The sequence below is a fragment of the Dendrobates tinctorius genome, unplaced genomic scaffold, assembly GCF_039654945.1.
Source record: "Dendrobates tinctorius isolate UK_male_01 unplaced genomic scaffold, ASM3965494v1 ptg000127l, whole genome shotgun sequence".
In the NCBI taxonomy this organism is placed as follows: Eukaryota; Metazoa; Chordata; class Amphibia; order Anura; family Dendrobatidae; genus Dendrobates; species Dendrobates tinctorius.
The window spans coordinates 15,563,787-15,586,808 of record NW_027361795.1 but is presented as its reverse complement, the minus strand read 5'-3'; the positions used below and the strand labels follow the sequence as shown (position 1 = coordinate 15,586,808).

The 23,022-nt window shown below is 44.7% G+C and overlaps 1 protein-coding gene across 2 annotated transcripts in view; it reads left to right on the top strand.

Moving 5' to 3' along the window:
- The first annotated feature begins 2,636 nt into the window (after positions 1-2,636).
- Positions 2,637-23,022, top strand: part of ADIPOR1 (adiponectin receptor 1) — a 45,986-nt gene continuing 25,600 nt past the window's right edge. The window contains exons 1-5 of one of the 2 annotated variants that reach the window (XM_073542554.1): positions 2,637-2,831; positions 14,146-14,352; positions 15,923-16,048; positions 22,121-22,292; positions 22,692-22,878. In XM_073542554.1, the coding sequence (XP_073398655.1) occupies positions 14,215-14,352; positions 15,923-16,048; positions 22,121-22,292; positions 22,692-22,878 (623 nt within the window). In that variant the 5' untranslated portion in view covers positions 2,637-2,831; positions 14,146-14,214. Of the gene's footprint in view, positions 2,832-2,877; positions 2,961-14,145; positions 14,353-15,922; positions 16,049-22,120; positions 22,293-22,691; positions 22,879-23,022 lie in introns of those variants that run through there. The other variant, XM_073542555.1, reaches the window with a different exon arrangement.

Sequence of the window (23,022 nt, the reverse complement as noted above, 5' to 3'; positions counted from 1 at the left end):
TTCTTGTACCCAAGTACTTATGGTGATGTTTTCCTGTACTGATTGTGGTTCTGGTGATGTATTAATGTAGTCACGATGGTTCTGTTGATGCATTTATTTAGTGATTATGTTTCTGGTGTTCTATTCATGTACTATCGATGTCTGTGGTGTATCATTTATGTACTGATGATGATTTTGGTTTCGTATTTATATACTGATGGCGGTTCTAGTGATTATTCATGTAGTGATGATGTTTCTGTTGATGTATTTATTTACTGATGATGTGTGACACTAGTCACTTCTCACGGCTAAGCCAGGAGTCAGAGTGGTCAGGGAGTCCAAGGTCAGAAGCGTACATCATAAGCAGAAGGAAGAGACAAAAGCGTAGTCAGATAACAGTCTGAGGTCAGAGTACCAGGAGGATAGATCAGAGCTGAAAGGGTTAAACAGGCAGCTGGTCGGAACGAAGTCCAAGATCAGGCAACAGATCAAGCATATAGAACTCAAGGCACAGGACCCACAAACCTCACAAGATGACTGTACATCTAGCAGTGGTCTAGGAGAAGCTGCTCAGTTAAATAGACTTGGCAATTACCCAGGATAGTGAACACCTGAGACAGCCGACACCTGCCAGTCACAGACTGGCTAGTAGAGCTGTCAATAAACACACTGATGCACACCCCTCAACCAGATTGGATGGCCAAGCTGTCAATCAAAGTACTGACAGCTTCAGCACGCCCCTATACCAGATTGGACGGCCAAGCTGTCAGTAATTGCATCCCCGACACCCTGAGGGGTGTAACTGTGACATGATGGTTCTGGTGTTGTATTCATGTACCATTGATGTCTGTGTTGTTCTATTTATGTACTGATGATGATTTTGGTTTCGTATTTATATATTGAGGATGGTTCTGGTGATGAATACATTACTAGAACATTCATCACTTCATGAATACATCACCAGAGTCACAATCAGTATGTGAAGTCGTCACCAGAAACACCATCAGTTTTGGTGCAAGTTGTATTTGTTGCATGACGGATGTAAAAACAATCATACGTATCCATTTATCTATAATAGGGTCTTTTTAGCTTACATTAGGGTATCTGCCAAATGCTGGACACCTTTGCGCTGGGATCACACTACCGTGTGTGATGCGAGAAACTCGCACGAGTCTCTCATATCAACACCCGGCACCGCCACTGGCACTCGGGACCGTAGCGTGCGGTTGCGAAATACATGCAGCCGCAGCTCCTTTCCTGAGTGCCGGCAGCAGCACCAGGTGTTGATGCGAGAGACTTGTGCGAGTTGCTCACATCACACACGGTAGTGTGATCCTGGCCTGATTGAAACCTATTATCCCCTATTATTTTTTAAGCAATATTAGTTTCCTTGTGTCTGACATGTAAAATATAAGATGTCAGAGACGAATATCACTATTTGTGCCTGTTATTGTGTAAATGGTCCACAAACAATGAATGTCTCTAACTTTGAAATTGAAAAAAGGTAAGTATTCTCGTGGATGTGGTGGTTGGAGCTTGCGTTAGGTGTCCTGTCACCTTAGTCTCTGACCCATTCCTTATGGAGTGGGATAGGTGGGCACCATTTTGCTTCATCTACCTAAGGAACAAAAATACCTTGTCCCAGAGCCATAACGTAGCGCCTACAGACTCTAGCTGGACCCTACAGAAGGTTTTTTTTTTCTTTTGGATTCCTCATTGGAAAATGTGTGAAAACAGATCCATCTCAAGCCCTGTATCAGAAACACACGTTTCTAGCACAAAGCACGCACAAGTTGGCTCAGTAATCCCAAATAGAGGCTTTTGCGGCTCTGTACAGCCTTCTGCACGAGGCCTAGCCGTTATTTACCACAGAATTCCTTATCATTATATTTATCATATTCATAATCACATCAAAAAATATAAATATATAAAAATATCATATTCATAATTATCATATTCTAATAATTTACTATCACAGAACTCCTACAAAAGCGTGGAGGAAAACAACAAGAAATGCAAGAATAACATCACAAAAGACCCATCAAGATGAAAATGGCACAAAAAACTGACTGAATATACAAAAACACAAGAAGAATCCAGTATACAGTGCCAGTATATAAAATGCACAAATTTTATTGACTCAATCACAGAGTATACATACATAAGAATAATACACTCACAATGTAGAAACATTTTTTTTGGCATATTACATGTCAACGTTTCGTCCCTCGCGCGTTGGGGTGCTTGTGGAGACCACATCCTGCAGACCACCTTATATGTAAGTGCTCATTTTATTACCATACTCCATATTTATGCCATGGGTAGACATGTAATATACCAGGCACTTGAGATCTAGATGGCAATTTAGGGATAATATTGAAGCACTGTTTACAATGGCTGTAGGTCAGGCTTTTTGTTGGTACTAACCCCAATTGTGGTTTTAATAGTGACCTTGAATGAAAAAAATTTTTCTACATTGTGAGTGTATTATTCTTATGTATGTATACTCTGTGATTGAGTCAATACAATTTCTACATTTTATTTACTGGCACTGTATACTGGATTCTTCTGTTTTTTTAAGAAATGCAAGAATCTATCATGAAGGTGAAATCAGTGCCCTCCTAGCATAGGAAGCCTGGAAGATGGTCTCCAGAAAAATGGCCGCCGTAGGGACTGCACACGGTGCAGCTCTATAGGGGAGTTGCTTGTGTGCGCAGCACTGAGAAGGCTCCAGCTGCAATGTACGCGTCTGCAGGCGTGCGGCCAATCGCTGGCAGCACCGGAAGCTGCTCTCGGTGTGTTGTCATTTCCTAGGCTGTGGTGGTTCCGGAGACATTTAGTGGAAGCCTGAGGTAAACATGTCCTGCTCTTATTTCCCAGCCGTGAGAACGGAGCTCGGCGGTGTGCGGCGCCTGGAGGATGCATGCAGAGGAGCGCAGCAGACATGGCGTGTCAGCAGCTCCTGCAGCCAGCCGGCTATGGTCTGTGCCCGCCTCACATGCAGAGAGGACAGTCAGCCCGTAGGCTGGAGGATCCTATGTGCTGTGCAGTATGGCGGCCCCATAGGGAGCCGTTACATAAGGATTTAGCTAGGAGCCGGCCCGGGAATCCGCGGCTGCACCTGTCACATTGTACATGCAGTGCGCTCTGGGGAGACGCTGAGCTCAGTGATGGGCATATGTATATATTCCTGCTCTCTGGGGAGACGCTGAGCTCAGTGATGGGCGGCCCATCACTGATATACTGGTACACTGATACACTGGTATATATTCCTGCTCTCTGGGGAGACGCTGAGCTCAGTGATGGGCATATGTATATATTCCTGCTCTCTGGGGAGACGCTGAGCTCAGTGATGGGCATATGTATATATTCCTGCTCTCTGGGGAGACGCTGAGCACAGTGACGGGCATATGTATATATTCCTGCTCTCTGGGGAGACGCTGAGCTCAGTGATGGGCATATGTATATATTCCTGCTCTCTGGGGAGACGCTGAGCTCAGTGATGGGCATATGTATATATTCCTACGCTCTGGGGAGACGCTGAGCTCAGTGACGGGCATATGTATATATTCCTGCGCTCTGGGGAGACGCTGAGCTCAGTGATGGGCATATGTATATATTCCTGCGCTCTGGGGAGACGCTGAGCTCAGTGACGGGCATATGTATATATTCCTGCGCTCTGGGGAGACGCTGAGCTCAGTGATGGGCGGCCCATCACTGATATACTGATACACTGGTATATATTCCTGCTCTCTGGGGAGACGCTGAGCTCAGTGATGGGCATATGTATATATTCCTGCTCTCTGGGGAGACGCTGAGCTCAGTGATGGGCATATGTATATATTCCTGCGCTCTGGGGAGACGCTGAGCTCAGTGATGGGCATATGTATATATTCCTGCGCTCTGGGGAGAAGCTGAGCACAGTGACGGGCATATGTATATATTCCTGCTCTCTGGGGAGACGCTGAGCACAGTGACGGGCATATGTATATATTCCTGCGCTCTGGGGAGACGCTGAGCTCAGTGATGGGCATATGTATATATTCCTGCGCTCTGGGGAGACGCTGAGCTCAGTGATGGGCATATGTATATATTCCTGCGCTCTGGGGAGAAGCTGAGCACAGTGACGGGCATATGTATATATTCCTGCGCTCTGGGGAGACGCTGAGCTCAGTGATGGGCATATGTATATATTCCTGCGCTCTGGGGAGAAGCTGAGCACAGTGACGGGCATATGTATATATTCCTGCGCTCTGGGGAGACGCTGAGCTCAGTGATGGGCATATGTATATATTCCTGCGCTCTGGGGAGAAGCTGAGCACAGTGATGGGCATATGTATATATTCCTGCGCTCTGGGGAGACGCTGAGCTCAGTGATGGGCATATGTATATATTCCTGCGCTCTGGGGAGAAGCTGAGCACAGTGACGGGCATATGTATATATTCCTGCGCTCTGGGGAGACGCTGAGCTCAGTGATGGGCATATGTATATATTCCTGCGCTCTGGGGAGACGCTGAGCTCAGTGATGGGCATATGTATATATTCCTGCGCTCTGGGGAGACGCTGAGCACAGTGACGGGCATATGTATATATTCCTGCGCTCTGGGGAGACGCTGAGCTCAGTGACGGGCATATGTATATATTCCTGCGCTCTGGGGAGACGCTGAGCTCAGTGATGGGCGGCCCATCACTGATATACTGATACACTGGTATATATTCCTGCTCTCTGGGGAGACGCTGAGCTCAGTGATGGGCATATGTATATATTCCTGCGCTCTGGGGAGACGCTGAGCTCAGTGATGGGCATATGTATATATTCCTGCGCTCTGGGGAGACGCTGAGCTCAGTGATGGGCATATGTATATATTCCTGCGCTCTGGGGAGAAGCTGAGCACAGTGACGGGCATATGTATATATTCCTGCGCTCTGGGGAGACGCTGAGCTCAGTGACGGGCATATGTATATATTCCTGCGCTCTGGGGAGACGCTGAGCTCAGTGATGGGCATATGTATATATTCCTGCTCTCTGGGGAGACGCTGAGCACAGTGACGGGCATATGTATATATTCCTGCGCTCTGGGGAGACGCTGAGCACAGTGACGGGCATATGTATATATTCCTGCGCTCTGGGGAGACGCTGAGCTCAGTGACGGGCATATGTATATATTCCTGCGCTCTGGGGAGACGCTGAGCACAGTGACGGGCATATGTATATATTCCTGCTCTCTGGGGAGACGCTGAGCACAGTGACGGGCATATGTATATATTCCTGCTCTCTGGGGAGACGCTGAGCACAGTGACGGGCATATGTATATATTCCTGCTCTCTGGGGAGACGCTGAGCACAGTGACGGGCATATGTATATATTCCTGCTCTCTGGGGAGAAGCTGAGCACAGTGACGGGCATATGTATATATTCCTGCGCTCTGGGGAGACGCTGAGCACAGTGACGAGCATATGTATATATTCCTGCTCTCTGGGGAGACGCTGAGCACAGTGACGGGCATATGTATATATTCCTGCTCTCTGGGGAGACGCTGAGCACAGTGACGGGCATATGTATATATTCCTGCTCTCTGGGGAGAAGCTGAGCACGGTGAAGGGCATATATATATATTACTGCTCTCTGGGGAGACGCTGAGCACAGTGACGGGCATATGTATATATTCTCTCTGGGGAGACGCTGAGCACGGTGACGGGCATATGTATATATTACTGCGCTCTGGGGAGACGCTGAGCACAGTGACGGGCATATGTATATGTTACTGCTCTGATTGCAGCAGGGGTCCGCTGTCACAGCCGCTCATATGCCTGATCTGTCACTGTCATGCTGCCCTAATGAGGCGGTCAGGACACCCATGCTGTTGACCTGTCTATCCTTAGGCTAGGGCTGACTAATCTGTGGCACCACCGCCGAACATTTGCTCCAGGAGCTGCTGGATATGAGCACCTAGAACAATGTAAAGCAGCCGCGGCAGGGTCCCACAGAATGCTCTGTGTTATTAGAAATGTTTACATCCAGCCACCGCAGGAGCCAATATCACCTGATCGGTAGGGGTTCTTGGAGTTGGATTCCCAGCGATCTCATGATTTTCCTATGGATGGAAAGGTCATCATTGTGATGTGTCTGAATGACCCCTTTAAAGAGGTTTTCCACTACTAATGTCACCCTCTTTCATATGTCCTAATTCTTTCTAACAATCAGTTCTCTAATATACTCCTATTACCTGCCCTGCGCCTGTAAGCTCATTTTTGTGTGGGTGACCTAGTACTCTGTTGTGTTCTGGCCCTGCTACTTTCGGTCTGGGTCCAGAATTGGACTTGCTGAGTAGCCCATGTCATTTGTGGGAGACAGCAGTCTGAGGACGCATGCTGATATCAGCATTCACTCTCCTGCAGAGATCCTGCCGATGCTTAGGAGCGCTGTCCCTTCATCTGACAAGCGCTGCAATGTGCTGCTTGTTATTAGAAAGCATATCACAGGGCTTGTCAGCTGAAGGGACGACACATCAAAGCTTCAGCAGGACCCAAGCAGAGATCAGTGAAGCCTGATCTGAGTTCAGTCATGGGTGGTGCAGACTGACTCTGCCAAAGCTTGGAAGTGCCGTCCTTCAGCTGACAAGCCCTGTGATATGCCTTCTAATGATCAGCAGCACATGGCAGTGCTTGTCAGCCGAAGGACTGGCACTCCAAAGCATCGGCAGGATACAGGTAGAGGAGCAGAGTGAAGTCTGATCTTCATGCTGCCGTCTGTCACAGAGATACCACGCCCCAACAAATGACATGCGCTGCTAAGTTTGTCCGATTCCAGATCAGAAGTAGCAGAGCCAGAATCACAACAGAAGACTAGATGACCCATATGGAGATGAGCTTACAGGAGCACGGCAGGTAATAGGTGTATATTAGAGATAGTTAGGACATATGAAAGGAGGTGAAATTAGTAGTGGGAAACCTCTCTAATATATGGTTTGTTGACACATCCATCTAAACAGGGTTGTTCACTTTTAGAAAAGTAGGGTCCAACCTGTGTAAAATACCTAAAATAATAAACTCAGCAGGTAGTAATGCTCCCTGGTGCATCTTCCTGCTGCAGTGATGGTGTCACCACTGGAGAAGAGGCGCTGGAGCTTCTGACTTTATCTGATATACTTTATACAGTTTGGTGTGTGTCCGCACTGCACGAGTGCAGGAGCTGCTTGTTATGTACTATACATATAGTAATCTGCTCGTGGGAAGGCTGTTTTATCTGCCTTAAAATATTGGAAAACTTGGCTTTAATTGGTTCCCTTGGACAGCAAGATTTTCATTTACACAGTTTTGATCATTTAGGCCAGTGATTTTCAACCTTTTTTGAGCCGCGGCACACTTTTTATACGTAAAATATCCCGGGGCACACCACCAACCAAAATGGCACAAAATGACACTAAAACAGTACATATTATACATATAGTTAATAATATAGATTCTAAATGTATTTTTACTCACTCAGTATTCCCATATATATATACAGTCCCATGTAAAGTCATACATACAGTCCCACGTATATGAGCCACATAATTATCAGCATATACCATATATATATATAGTATATGAGCTGGCGCTTGTACTCCAGCCTCATGGCCATAGTATTTCTCATTGTACCCCTTTATATTGCAGTATATGAGCCACATAATTATCCCTTTCTTTTAGTAATATGCCCCATCATTATCCCCTTCTTTTAGTAATATGCCCCATCATTATCCCCTTCTTTTAGTAATATGCCCCATCATTATCCCCTTCATGTAGAAATTGCCCATTCCACTACCTCCATCATTTCCTTCTCCCCACCACCCCATTATTGCCCTTTCGACAACCCCATCATTGCCCTCTCCCCACCACCGCCTTCTTATCACCCCCATCACAGCCTTCTCCATTGCCCTCTCCCCATCACCGCCTTCTCCATGACTCCCATCATTGCTTCTCATCACATCCATCAACTCACCTACACACGCACACAAACACACACCTCTCACCTAGACACACACACACACACACACACACACCCCTCACCTCTCCTCACCGGCAGCTTCCTCTCACTGGCACAGCAGCCGCGGGGCTGAATGATGATGTCATCCAGCCGCGCCGCTGACTGCTGTGTCAGGGAGGAAGCGACACAGGAACACGGGACTGTTGCCTCTCCGACCCGCCGCCCTGCTTGCCTCCACATGGCTAATTTGCATCGCATGTAAATTAGCCATGTGGACACGGGCACACCCGACCACTGGTTGAAAACCACTGATTTAGGCCATTGTATTGTTTTACAGGGTTTTCCCATTTCTTGAAACCCCTCCCCTGGAGGCTGTTTTATGTTTTCATTAACCAGCCAAGGCTTTACTCCCCCTTCCCAGGTGCAGCACTGAGTCTTTATTGCTGTTCTTGGTGCTTGTTTATTGTCTTTCTGAAACCGGTGTGCTCAACGACTTGTGCTGAGCCCATGAGCTCAGTGATTGGCTGCAGTGTTAACAAGAAGTTAGCGCTGCAGGCAATAACTCAGTTGGACCTGGGGAGGGCGGGGTAAAAAAGTTTATTTTTTAACAAATGGTTTTGGTTTTTTTAACCTCACAGTAATGACCTCAATTTAACCTCTAAAGAGCCAGTCATCCTTTTGCAGAATACGAGTATAATAGTAATAGTGGTATATTAGGACCTCTCTGCACGGCCTAAAATGTATTTTTATTTTTTTTTGCCACAGTAAAGATGAAGTACACTGGAAACTACTGACCACATTTTAATGGACTGTCATGTTTGGACAATCCTTTTGTTGCAAAGGTTTAATTAAAATAACTTGATTTTCTTATGTCCTGCAGCATTTGACTCCAGGCTGAAATTTGTGGAGAATCCCGCATTTATTTATTTTTTTTGTAGCTTCACCAAGAGAAAAGAAAAACTACACAATTCTCATGTGAGAGAGCGTGACTGTTGTCGAGAGCCGAACCAATAGACTGAAAAGAATTCTGAGTAATATTAATATAATTTCATCCCTTTCCATTGATGCAACCCACAATGCACCCTCAGACAGAATGATGGAGCCCTCCCACACATGCAGAAAGTATGATGGCTCCCCCAGTTTTATTAAGAATGAAGAAAAGAATGGCATCCTGCTCACCTAGCCCCATGTCACAGGCTGGCGGCTCACCTAGCCCCATGTCACAGGCTGGCGGCTCACCTAGCCCCATGTCACAGGCTGGCGGCTCACCTAGCCCCATGTCACAGGCTGGCGGCTCACCTAGCCCCATGCCACAGGCTGGCGGCTCACCTAGCCCAGTGTCACACGCTGGCTGGCGGCTCACCTAGCCCCGTGTCACACGCTGGCTGGCGGCTCACCTAGCCCCGTGTCACACGCTGGCTGGCGGCTCACCTAGCCCCGTGTCATACGCTGGCTGGCGGCTCACCTAGCCCCGTGTCACACGCTGGCTGGCGGCTCACCTAGCCCCGTGTCACACGCTGGCTGGCGGCTCGCCTAGCCTAGCAAAAATCTTGCGATATATGATGCCATCCATCCTCCCTTCGATACGGTGCAGTCGCTCTGTCCCCTTTGCAGAAAAGCACCCCCAAAGTATGTTTCCCCCACCATGCTTCATGGTTTGGACTGTGTTTTTGGGGTTGTACTCATCCTTTTCCCCCTAAACACGGTGAGTGGATTTGATATCAAAAAGTTCTATTTTGTCTGATCTGACCACATCACCTTCTCCCATGCCTCCTCTGGATCATCCAGATGTTATTGGCAATCTTCAAACAGCCTTGGGCATGTGCTGGCGTGAGCGGGAGACCTTGCGTGCCCTGCAGGATATTAATCCATGACGGCATAGTGTCTTACTAACAGTAAAGTTTTAGACTGTGTCCCAGCTCTCTTCAGGGCATTGACCAGGTCCTCCCATGTAGTTCTGGGCTGATTCCTGACCTTTCTCAGAATCTACCTTACCCCAATAGGTGAGATCTTGCATGGAGCCCCAGACAAGAGAAGAATAAGTCATCTTGTGTTTCTTCTATTTTCTAATAATTGTGCCAGCAGTTGTTGCCTTCTTACCAAGCTGCTTGCCTATTGTCCTGTAGCCCATCCCAACCTTGTGCAATTTTGAACCTGGTATCCTTACACAGCTCTTTGGTCTTGGCCATGGTGGAGAGGTTGGTGTGTGATTGTGCGGACAGGTTTCTTTTATACAGGTAATGCGTTCAAACGGGCAATTAGTACAGGTAATTAATACAGGTAATGAGTGCAGAGTAGGAGGGCTTCTTAAAGAAAAATGAACAGGTCTGTGAGAGTCAGAATTCTTGCTGGTTGGTAGGTAGTCAAATACTTATTTCATGTCATAAAATGCAATTTAATTATTTAAAAATCATACAATGTGATTTTGTGTTTTTAATTTTTAGTTTCTCACATTTCAAGTGTAAGGCTGTGTTCACACGTAGCTTTTTTTTGCGTTTTCGCGGCAATTTTAAACGCGTGAAAATGCAGAAAAAAAGCATCCTATGGGATTCCGCAATGCTGTACTAATGCTGCAGATTTTTCCGTGCCAGAATTGCATCGTGGAAAAATACGCAGCATGCTTATTCTTTGTGCGAAATCGCGGGAAAATCCGCACACATAGGAATGCATTGTTCCACTTACTTTCCGCATGTGGCTGTGCCCACCATGCGAAAAGTAAGCAGAACATTTGCGGATGGTACCCACGGTCTGGAGGAGAGGAAATTCTCCTCGAGGCCCTGGGTACCATATCCCTGTAAAAAATAGAATGAAAATAAAAAAAATCGTCATATTCTCACCTTCCGACGGTCCACCAGGCCTCAGCGATGCGCCCGGCAGGTCCCGTTCCCAGTGATGCATTGCGACAATGACTTTTGATGATGTCGCAATCTCGCGATACCTTAGCGGTCTCTCGAGACCGTGACATCATCAAAGGTCATTGTCGCAATGCATCACTGGGAACGGGACCTGCCGGGAGCATCACGATGATCGGGAACGCTGCGCGGGACGCCGGAAGGTGAGAAAAACACGATTTTTTACTTTTAACATTAGATCTTTTTACTACTGATGCCGCGTAGGCAGCCTCTATAGTAAAAAGTTGGTCACACTGTAGTTGGGTTAAGGGCTGGCTCAGGGATAGGAAACAAAGAGTGGTTATTAATGGAGCACATTCGGACTGGGTCACGGTTAGCAGTGGGGTACCACATGGGTCAGTTTTGGGCCCGCTTCTTTTTAACATATTTATTAATGACCTTGTAGGGGGCATAGAGAGTAGAATTTCAATATTTGCAGATGACACTAAACTCTGCAGGGTAATCAATACAGAGGAGGACAATTTTATATTACAGGAGGATTTATGTAAACTAGAAGCTTGGGCTGATAAATGGCAAATGAGCTTTAATGGGGATAAATGTAAGGTCATGCACTTGGGTAGAACGAACAAGTTGTATAATTATGTGCTTAATTGTAAAACACTGGGCAAAACAGTCACTGAAAAAGACCTGGGTGTATGGGTGGACGACAAACTCACATTTAGTGACCAGTGTCAGGCAGCTGCTGCAAAGGCAAATAAAATAATGGGATGCATTAAAAGAGGCATAGATGCTCAGGAGGAGAACATAATTTTACCTCTATATAAGTCACTAGTGCGACCACACTTAGAATACTGTGTACAGTTCTGGTCTCCGGTGTATAAGAAAGACATAGCTGAACTGGAGCGGGTGCAGAGAAGAGTGACCAAGGTTATTAGGGAACTAGGGGGTCTGCAATACCAAGATAGGTTATTACACTTGGGGTTATTTAGTTTGGAGAATCGAAGGCTTAGGGGTGATCTTATTACAATGTATAAATATATGCGGGGACAATACAAAGACCTTTCTAATGATCTTTTTACTCTTAGACCTGTGACGGGGACAAGGGGGGATCCTCTACGTCTGGAGGAAAGAAGGTTTAAGCATACTCACAGACGTGGATTCTTTACTGTAAGAGCAGTGAGACTATGGAACTCCTTGCCATATGATGTTGTAATGAGTGATTCCCTACTAAAATTTAAGAAGGGACTGGATGCCTTTCTTGAAAAGTATAATATTACAGCGTATATACACTAGTTTCCTTAATATTGTGTTGATCCAGGGAGCTAGTCTCATTTCCGTATGTGGAGTCGGGAAGGAATTTTTTTCCCCAATGTGAAGCTTACTGTTTGCCACATAGATTTTTTTTGCCTTCCTCTGGATCATCATGTTAGAGCAAGTTAGGATAGGATATGGGTTGAACTAGATGGACTTAAAGTCTCCCTTCAACCTTAATAACTATGTTACTATGTTACTCATCAAACACTATGTTTGACGAGTGTGACCAACCTGTCAATCAGTTTTCCAAGCGATGCTACAGATCGCTTGGAAAATGCTAGCATTCTGCAAGCTAATTACACTTGCAAATCGCTAGTTTTTCCGCGGGAAATAGGCCGGAATTAAAATGCGGTTTTCGCGCATATTTCCCTCGGAAGGGAATTCCAGAATTCCTGCGGAAATTTCCGCGGCAATTCCGCCACGTGTGCACATAGCCTAAAAATTAGACCTCTCCATTCTTTGTAGGTGTCAAATACTTATTTTCTCCATTGTATCTGAAATTGCAATATATGTTTAAGATGTACCGTAAATATCTTAGTAAGGTAGTGTATTACATTAGACTAATATTGTAATTAATGATGTATTTTTTTCCTTTTGGTTGCTTCACTTCTGTGTCATGGTATAATTAAAGGGAATCTGTGCCCACATGTGAGCTATCTAAACTATTAATATCGGCTTGCTGGTTATAGATTCTGATTAGAGTGGTACCTATGTGCCTCATATCGGATGCCTTGTTGCTGAGAAATGATTATAAAAAGGAGCAAAATAAGCTTCACGTGAGTCTGCCATCAATGCAGAGAAAATTAAGAACTTGAACACATTATCAAGTTGCAGACCTTTCACTGCACAATTCTAAAACCAGAAAGCTCAGTGTCGGTTTAGCTCCTAATGCTGACTGTAACCATACAGCCACGGTGACAATTTGTCCTCAGGATGTCATATATTCTTCATCATGTCAAAGGTTTAGCTTGCACTACACGACCTTCACGCAATGCGATCAGTAATGTCAGATGGAGGGAACATCACTGCTGCCTTATTGTTTGTATGGTAAATTATTACTTGTGATGAATCGGGCCTTTTAGGATAAATAGATCTGTTTTGAGAGCCTTTTCACATTTGGCCCCGGGTTATTCCTATATTTTTTTTCCTTGAGCAAAGTGCATAAACAATATAACGCTATTATAGGGGCCAGTTTTCCTGCAGGAAATCACTTTACCAAAAGCATATTGTTTACTCAAGGTGGTCGGTCATTATAGAGATTGGTGGTGGAGCCGCTACCAGAGTAGTATTTATTTTATGTCTTACCAGAAAGAATATGGGTTTTTACCTATTAGAGGGAATCTGACAGCACATACTTGCTTTCTGATCCTCGAGCAGCCTGTATCAGGCACTCTGTGTGAGGTCAGTCAGGTATATTTGACTTTTAAACTGATGGTGACCAAACCATGCTGGAAACTTAGAGGACAGGCAGGTCTCCGTCAGCTTCTCTGTTGTCACTGACTGACAGGTCTCCCCCTGTATACACATTGGGAAGCCTGTCACTCCCAGGGCAGCGGGCGGAGAGAAGCCACCGGGGGACCCGCTTGTTTGACTAGTCTCCAGCGCTGCTCGGTCCACGGAGGCTTTTAAAGTACGCTTTTCTCCAAAATGCGGCCGCTTTTCAGAGTCCAATATACCTGGCAGAGATCATACAGCTGATGCCTGCTGCACATGGCTTGGCCATGATGTGTGAGCTGTCAGGTTCCCTGTAACAACTGTCAATTAAGGCATTTTTCCACTGTACAGGAATTGTATCACTTGTAGTATTTGTTGAGCAGAGAATGATCAAATAGTTTTGCTGTGCTTGCATAATGTGTTAAATATGACAATCAGTGACTATAAAATTACAGATGTAATTTGTGGCATGGATTTCAGGAAACCAAAATCTGATTTTTGACTGACACGTGAACGTACATTCTAATTATTGTATCATATGAAATGGCATCTATTTAGATGAATGACCTTAACTTTATTTATGGATTCTGGTTTCTTAGGTTCAAGACAGTGAAGAGCAGGTTATTCCTACTTAATTCCCCTCCCCCACCCCTCCATATAAAGGCCAGATGGCCACTTGTAAAGTATCAGGGCAAGAGGGTAGCTTGCCCAGCAGTTCTCGGGGAGATCCGGAAGACTTAGAGTTAACAGAATTGGGACCACTCTTGGAAACAGGAAGAGAAAGAAAGGGCCCGACTTCAACTTGTGTAAGTGTAGATTTATGTGTAGTATCTGAATATATTGCACCTCTTACTCAAAGTCTCTTTTTGTGTCTGTAGAATGTTTTAGCGCTGCATCATATCATCAGGATTCAGAAATGTAAATGGCTAGATCTACAAAACCACAAGATACCCAACCTTGTCCTCTTTGCTACATTAGGAGAAAATGGCTATAGTCTTTGAAGTGGTTTTTTGGAACACCACCACTTCAAATGTTATCTTTAAGGGAACCTGCAACCAGCCAGACAATTAGGCTGTGTGCACACGTCCGGAATTCCTGCAGATTTTATGCGTTTTTGCCGAGTTTTTTCACCGCCAAAACACTGCAAAAACGCATACAATAAGCAAACCATTGTATTCAGTGGCATTCCGCACATGCTGTACTAATGCGCATTTTTCCGTGGCAAAATCGCATCGCTGAAAAATACGCAGCGGGAATTCTGCACACATAGGAAAGCATTGTTCCGCATACTTTCCGCATGTGGCTATGCCCACCATGCACAAAGTAAGCAGAAAATGTGCGGATGGTACCCAGGGTCTGGAGGAGAGGAGATTCTCCTCCAGGCTGTGGGTACCATATCCCTGTAAAAGGTAGAATTAAAATAAAAAATGTTGATATTCTCACCTTCCAGCGTCCCCTGCAGCGTTCCCAGGCCTCAGCGATGCTCCCGCCAACTCCTGTTCCCAGTGATGCCGTGCGACAATGATCTTTGATGAAGTTGCGGTCTCGCGAGACCGCTACGTCATGAAAGGTCACTGTCGCAAGGCATTGCTGGGAACGGGACTTGCCGGAAGCATCACAAGGATTGGGGACTCTGCGCGGGACGCCGAAAGGTGAGGAAAAACACCATTTTTTATTATTTTTAACTTTTTATATTTTTTACTACTGATGCCGCATAGGCAGCCTCAATAGTAAGAAGTTGGTCACACTTGTCAAACACTATGTTTGATGAGTGTAACCAACCTGTCAGTTTTCCAAGTGATGCTACAGATAGCTTGGAAAACGCTAGTATTCTGCAAGCTAATTACGCTTGCAAAACGCTAGTTAAAACGCTGGAAATACGCGGGAATCACACATGCGGAATTCTAGCGTATTTCCCGCGGCAGGGAGTTGCGGAATTCCCGCGGCAATTCCGCAATGTGTGCACATAGCCTTACAATACAGATGCCATTGCAGTGGACATGTAGTACTACATCAGAGTTATTCGTATGGATGGCTTAATTCCGCTAGAGCACCTTGAGGCCCACCAACAAATCATGTTTTCAGGATTTCCATAGTATTGCACAGGGGATTGAATCATAATCATCATCTGAGGAAATCCAGAAAACATGACATATTGATGGGTCTTGATGAATAGAGTTGGGGAACACTTTGTTAACGCAACAAGATATCTTAAGGCATATGTGAAGAGGGTTGGTGTAAGATTACGAACCATAAAAATCTATTGAAAGATGACCAACTGAAATGAATGTTTACAAGCACAGAATAGTCAAAAAAATGAAACATACCAATGATACTAGGAGCCATGTAATGACATAAGCCTTGATTTCGCTTTAGGGAAATGAAAACCAAACAGGAAAGGGGTCTCAAGAAGAAGAGGAGGAGGAGGAGGAGGTTAGAGTACTGACTCTACCACTTCAAGCTCATCATGCCATGGAGAAAATGGAAGAGTTTGTTTATAAGGTGAGGAAATGGACAGTTCTCTGATGTTTATATATAACAGAGTAAGAACTGACACCAATATCTAAAGACCTTTTTAGGAGGACAAGACCCTTCATTCACGTAACAGGACTGGCCAGAACTTACAACATTATGAGTGGTGCTTCAATTACAAAAAAAAAAAACCAAAAACAAACTTGGCATGCACACATTTTTTTTCTTTTTGGTAGAAGGAATAAGAGGCACTTACCCTTCTTCTACCTTTATTCAACAAGCAGGTGACGCGGTCAGTGGGGGTTGCGAACGAAGGCCGTATTTACAAGCCGACAACCGTTTTGTGCTGTGACATTTCAAATGACAAAACAATTTTACTGTATTTGGATATATTCCTGTCTTATTTAAAAGGGTATTTTCAAGTTGTCTCTTAAACTGCTCACAGCTGTGTAGTCTCCTTTGTTGCTTGGAGGACCAACACTTGAGTGACATTTCTGGTTAGGCGTTTCACCCTGCTACAGCACACTAACAGTTGCCATTCTTCATATAGAGCTAACACAGCATTTTGAACAAGCACTTGGCTCAGGAAAGTGAGAGCTGTGATTAGAAGATCTGCTCTGGAAACTGACGTGCTGAACAGGCCACAGGTTCAGCAAAACAGGTTCTCGTACAGCAAAAGAATGAAAGTAGATAGAAAAAGCAAGTCAATTGCAAATTTGCCTGTCTTCATGCTGTCTAACTAAAGCAATTTAATAATGTGAGAATTCCCCTTTAATACTTCTAAAATGGTGCTTTAAACATTTGCAAGTTTTTACCTAGGGTTTGGTTTACATCTACTGAAATTCAAGTTTTGGTTATAGAAGATTGTAATTGAGAACATCAGTAACTTACAAAGTGTTATAAATTGTTCCAATAGGTGCGACAAGTACAGAAATAACTGCTTGTGACATTTCGCCTTTTAATAACACCTTTGTAAAATATATGCCAAGCCTGCCCAATGTTAGCAGACAGGATTATTCCCGATCATCCTAACATCAGCATACTGCATGACATGATAATGTGTCATCTAATGTGAAGTATACAGTATATTTGGACATTCTGCATAATATATACATGTATAATTAATGTATGTCATTACACTTCTCTTCCTTGGGGTATGTGCACACGTTGAATATTTCCAACAGAAATTTCTGCACCAAAAGCCTTGCAGTTTACAGTACCAGCTAAATTGATGAGATTTCTGAAAGCTCATGCACACGCTGCTTGTTTTTTCCTTGCAGATTTGCAGCAGTTTCACATCAGCAGTATGCCAGTTCTTTCAGCGCTTTTCACTCCTACACATGAATGGAGGAAAAATGCATCAAAAAGACTCTGATTTTCTGCATTTTTCCTGCTGAGAGATGGGTTCTTGGTGCATAATTCTCTTCTGCAAGTAACCGTACTCAGTGTTCACACTTCCTTATACTGCCACACGATTGTTCTGCATGCGTGGCAATATTTAGTTCTGATAAACGTGCCCCTCAGTTGACAAGAAAGCACATTTTACATTTATTTCACTTAACTTTAGCAAACTCATAGAAAAAGAAATTTGGTTTTAGTTTCTTCAATGTTTTTATTTTTTTTTTTGTGATGTAGGAATATAGCGATATATGTGTCCTATTTATTCATTTGGTCTTTTTTGAACATTGCATAACCTTCGCTCAGAGATGGGCATATTATTGAAACACTTGCTTCCTCTATTTCTTTTAGACCGGGTTCCCACTGCGCTATGGCAGTCCGCTTAACGGACTGCGTTACACTGCAGTATAACGCGGTGTAACGAAGTCCGTTAACGCTGCCATAGCCTCCCATTAACTAGCGCATTGCGACGTATGCCGTAAAGCGGCACACATTCGCGATGTGCCGTTAAGCACTGACGGAGCCTCGGACACGGCCTGCAGCGTATGAGGCTCCGTCACAGCTAGCGCTGATGATTCCTCAGCGCTAGCGGTCATAGCATGTCACTGCTAGCGCTGATGAATCATCAGCGCTAACGGTATAGCATAACGCATATCGCGTTATGCTATAGTGTTAACGCAGCCCGTCAACGCTATGCGTGGATAGGGCTGGTTAACGCTATGTGAACCTAGCCTTAGAGTTACAACAGCAGGGTATGTGCGCTTCATGGCAGTTAACATGAATATGAATCAGTTGGTGGGAAAATGTCTTCCATTTTGTCAGTCTCCAGGAGGTGATACAGACCTTTCCCTAAGGGAGAGGGGAATGAGTGCAGACCCCTAACAGTGTCTGTATTGCAGCTATTCTACCTTATCTAGGCTTCCCGCAGTACAAGAAAGCGGTTAATCACGTACCCACCCACTAATGTTAATTATTTAACTCTGCTTATTATATACCTATATATATAGCAAGCTGTCGGGTGAACTACAGAGAATAAGAAGCATCATCTGATTGTGACTGCCGCAGTGGCTAGTGTGAAAACTGTATAGTGACATAAAACTCTGCAACATATTTACAATAAAAACCTAAATTATATTCTCACTTTAATAGTGTTATCCCCACAATAGCATTATTTTTCACAAAGCACCGAAAGTGTTAGTGTCATATAAGGACTAGGCCCAACATAACTTTAACTTCTTGTGCCTATATGTCTTTCATTAATTTCCTTTTACTCCTCTGTTCCTATTTTTAGGTTATGTTCACACAGGAATCCCTTCAGGGATTTATTTATTTTACTCATTTATATAGCGCCATTAATTCGACAGCACTTTACAGACATTATCGGCACTGTCACCTATGGGGTTCACAATCTAAATTCCTTATCAGTATGCCTCTGGAATGTGGGAGGAAACTGGAGAACCCGGAGGAAACCCACGCAAACACGGGGAGAACATACAAACTCCTTGCAGATGTTGTCCTTGGTAGGTTTGAACCCAGAACCCCAGCGCTGCAAAGCTGCAGTGCTAACCACTGAGCCATCATGCCGCAATCGCTCCTTTTTTTTATGGCATTTTGTAAATCTACGTCATGTTTTTTTTAAAGGGGAGTTCTAAAGTTATTAAATTGCTTTAATTATTTATCACAAAAATAAGCAAGTTTGCAATTGACTTGCTTTTCGTATCTTCTGTCATTCTCATGCAATGAGTGCTTTTATCTTTCATAGTGTATTGCTTGTTTGCATGGAGCTCAGCCTCCAGTCCGTAGCTTAGATACAGTGGATACAGAAAGTATTCAGACCCTTTGCTCAGTATTGAGTAGAAGCACCCTTTTGAGCTAGTACAGCCATGAGTCTTCTTGGGAATGTGCAACAAGTTTTTCACACCTAGATTTGGGGATCCTCTGCCATCCTTCCTTGCAGATCCTCTCCAGTTCCATCAGGTTGGATGGTGAACGTTGGTGGACAGCCATTTTTAGGTCTCTCCAGAGATGATCAAATCTGTTTAGGTCTGGGCTCTGGTTGCGGCAGTCAGAAATGGTCACAGAGTTGTTCTGAAGCCACTCCTTTGTTATTTTAGCTGTGTGCTTAGGGTCATTGTCTTGTTGGAAGGTGAACCTTCGGCCAAGTCTGAGGTCCAGAGCACTCTTCATCCAGGATATTTCTGTACTTGGCCGCATTCATGTTTCCTTCAATTGCAACCAGTCGTCCTGTGCATGCAGCTGAAAAACACCTCCATAGCATGATGCTGCCACCACCATGTTTCACTGTTGGGATTGTATTGTGCGGGTGATGAACAGTGCCTGGTTTTCTCCACACATACCACTTAGAATTATCACCAAAAAGTTCTACCTTCGTCTCATCAGACTAGAGAATCTTATTTCTCATAGTCTGGGATTCCTTCATGTGTTTTTTAACAAACTCTATGTGGCCTTTCATATGTCTTGCACTGAGGAGAGGCTTCCATCTGGCCAAGGAGAGGCTTCCATTGGGCCACTCTGCCATAAAGGTAACTTTGTGGGACTTTCTCTCGTCTCCCTACTGCATCTGTGGAGCTCAGCCACAGTGATCTTGGGACTTCTTTACCTCTCTCACCAAGACTCTTCTCCCACGATTGCTGAGTGTGCCTGGTCTAGGAAGACTTCTGGTGGTCCCAAACTTCTTCCATTTAAGGATTATGGAGGCCACTGTGTTCTTGGGAACCTTGCGTACTACAGAAATTATTTTGTAACCTTGGCCAGATGTGTGCCTTGCCACAATTCTGACTCTGAGCTCCTTGGCCAGTTCCTTTTGACCTCATGATTCTCATTTGGACTGACTTGCACTGTGAGCTGTGAGGTCTTCTATAGACAGGTGTGTGCTTTTACAAATCAAGTCCTATCAGTGTAATTAAACACAGCTGGACTCCAGTGAAGGAGTAGAACCATCTCAAGGAGGATCACAAGGAAACGGACAGCATGTGACTTAGGCCTGTTTCACACTTACGTTGTTAAGATCAGTTGTAATCCGCGAAAATGGCAGAAAACGTATCTGTCCCCGTTTTTACACCAACGTGTGCCACCGGACCGTTTGTTTTGACGGATCCGGCGAAGGCAGAATTTTAAAGGAACCCGTGCCCGGAAAAAAGGAGAGAGAGAGAGACTGACCTTTTCCCGCTCCCGAAACGGCATTCAGGGTTAAAAATGTTCCCGGAGCAAAGCTTCTGGACATGCGCAGTTAAAAATAACGGAGCGTCAACAACAAAAAAAGTCGTAGAGTCCGTCTCATCCGCCCGGGAGAGGGTAAAATTTTGGCGGATCCGTCAAAAAACGGGTGTGACGGACGACCGTCAGTCAAGATCCTCCACTAATGTAAGTCTGTGGGGGAAAAAAACGGTTCCGCCCCTTTTTTGGCGGATCCGATTTTTCCGAAATTGGCGGATTTTGGCTGACACCAAAAAACTGAAGTATGAAAATTTTAAAGGGGTCTGAATACTTTCCGTACACACTGAACATTCATGGAAAGGATTTAACTTTTAACATCCTAGTCAGCTCTCTCCGGCCCATTGATGTTTATGCAGCAGTTAGCTGCTTATCCCCCTCCCATTCACTTCTTTCTTCCTCATCTTCTAAAGAGATGCAGTTATAAATCACCAGCCTGCAGCCTTCAACGAGCTGGTTTCAACTCTCCTTCACTCCACCTGAACAGAGCTTGGAATTACTAGGCAGCACAGACCTGTGTTTGCTGACCTCTCAAAGGAACGCAACAATGTGAAACTCTTAAGTGTTGCTCTGTGATTATCTTCTGTGATATGTATCAATTGCACAGAATTTGGAGTTTCACGTCGGTGCAATGATCTCTAGGCAACAGAAACAGGCGCTGGGCCTCTCTGACTTTTCCCGGCGCCTGTGCACCGCAGTACTTTGCTGTGCCCTAAACAGGGCAGATAAATACGCATGCGCAGGAGCGCAATGCCGGGGAGCCATGAAGCCAGCTGGAGGACTGCATCGCAAGAAGATAGGAGGCGCCGGACCTGCGACACCCATCAGACCGGACTGCCCCCGGGTGAGTATAAGAAAACTTATTTTTCTTATCTTTCAGGTCGGATCGGTGGCTTATCTTCACCATTATAGAATGCTGTAGATAAGCCATGAAAGGCAGTGGCTGTGTCTTATATCAGCCAGAACTGCTCACAGGTCCACTTTAAGGCTGTGTGCACACGCTGCGGATTTTGCTGCGGCTCCGCAGCGGTTTTGGCCGCTGCGGACCCGCAGCAGTTTCTGCTGCGGTGTACAGTACAATGATTCCCTATGGAAATCAAAAACCGCAATGCAGACGGTGCGGAATTTTCCGCGCGGATTATCTGCGGTTTTCAATCCGCAGAAAGAATTGACATGTCAATTCTTTCTGCGGATTCTCCTGCGGTTTGCCATCTCCTCCATTGAGGAGATGAAAAACCGCAGGGCAAAACCGCAGAGCAATCCGCAGGTAAAACCGCAGGTCTTTTGACCTGCGGTTTCACCTGCGGATTGTACAAAATCCGCGCGGATGAATCCGCACCTTTTCCGCAGCGTGTGCACACAGCCTTAATGCTCTCCTGACGGCAGCTTGGATAAGAAGGATGGCTAAATAAGATGATCATGGTCAGATTTCTAGTTGACTTTACAAATGTTTCTTTGTTTGTCCAAAAGGTGTGGGAAGGCCGGTGGAGAGTTATTCCATATGACGTGCTTCCCGACTGGCTTAAAGATAATGATTACCTTTTACATGGACATCGTCCACCAATGCCTTCATTCCGGGCTTGCTTCAGGAGCATTTTCAGAATACATACGGAGACAGGAAATATCTGGACGCATTTACTAGGTACATTTCTTTTATACTTTGTGAAGGAAGCTGTAACTTGTACGAATCTCTTCTGTTATCATAACATATTGTTACATATGGGTAGAGGGATAAACTTGTATGTCCAGTATCTGTAGAAATTGGAAAAATGTCTTAGTTCTCTCCAAACTATGTCTACCATTGATGTGATATATTTTTTTTATTCATTTTTAATGTATTTTTCTCAGACCTTCAAGAGTGCTTACCAGTACACACAGTGCTCACAATTTCCTGAATATTTTTTCTAAAGAAGAAGGTCAAGAAGCTTTTTGGCCCAACATTAACAATAATTCTATCCAGAACACCTATAATATAGATATACTTAAATGCACTTCTAATTTCTGTCTTTGTCTGACTTGTTTGAGTTTTGTTATTGTGCAGGTTTTTTACTATTCCTTTTCCTGGGGGTTTTAACGATGCTTAGACCAAATATGTACTTCATGGCTCCTCTACAAGAGAAGGTGGTTTTTGGAATGTTCTTTTTGGGGGCAGTGTTGTGTCTCAGCTTCTCCTGGCTGTTTCACACTGTGTACTGTCACTCCGAGAAAGTATCCCGCACGTTCTCTAAGTAAGTATGTTTCGATCACATGTTGTTAGAATGCTTGCATTTAATACAGTGAACACAGTTGCAATTGTAAGTTTAATAAGGCATATGGAAATTTAAAGAAAGCTGAATCCGCAGTGTGTATTTGTCCATCTATCCATGGGGAAT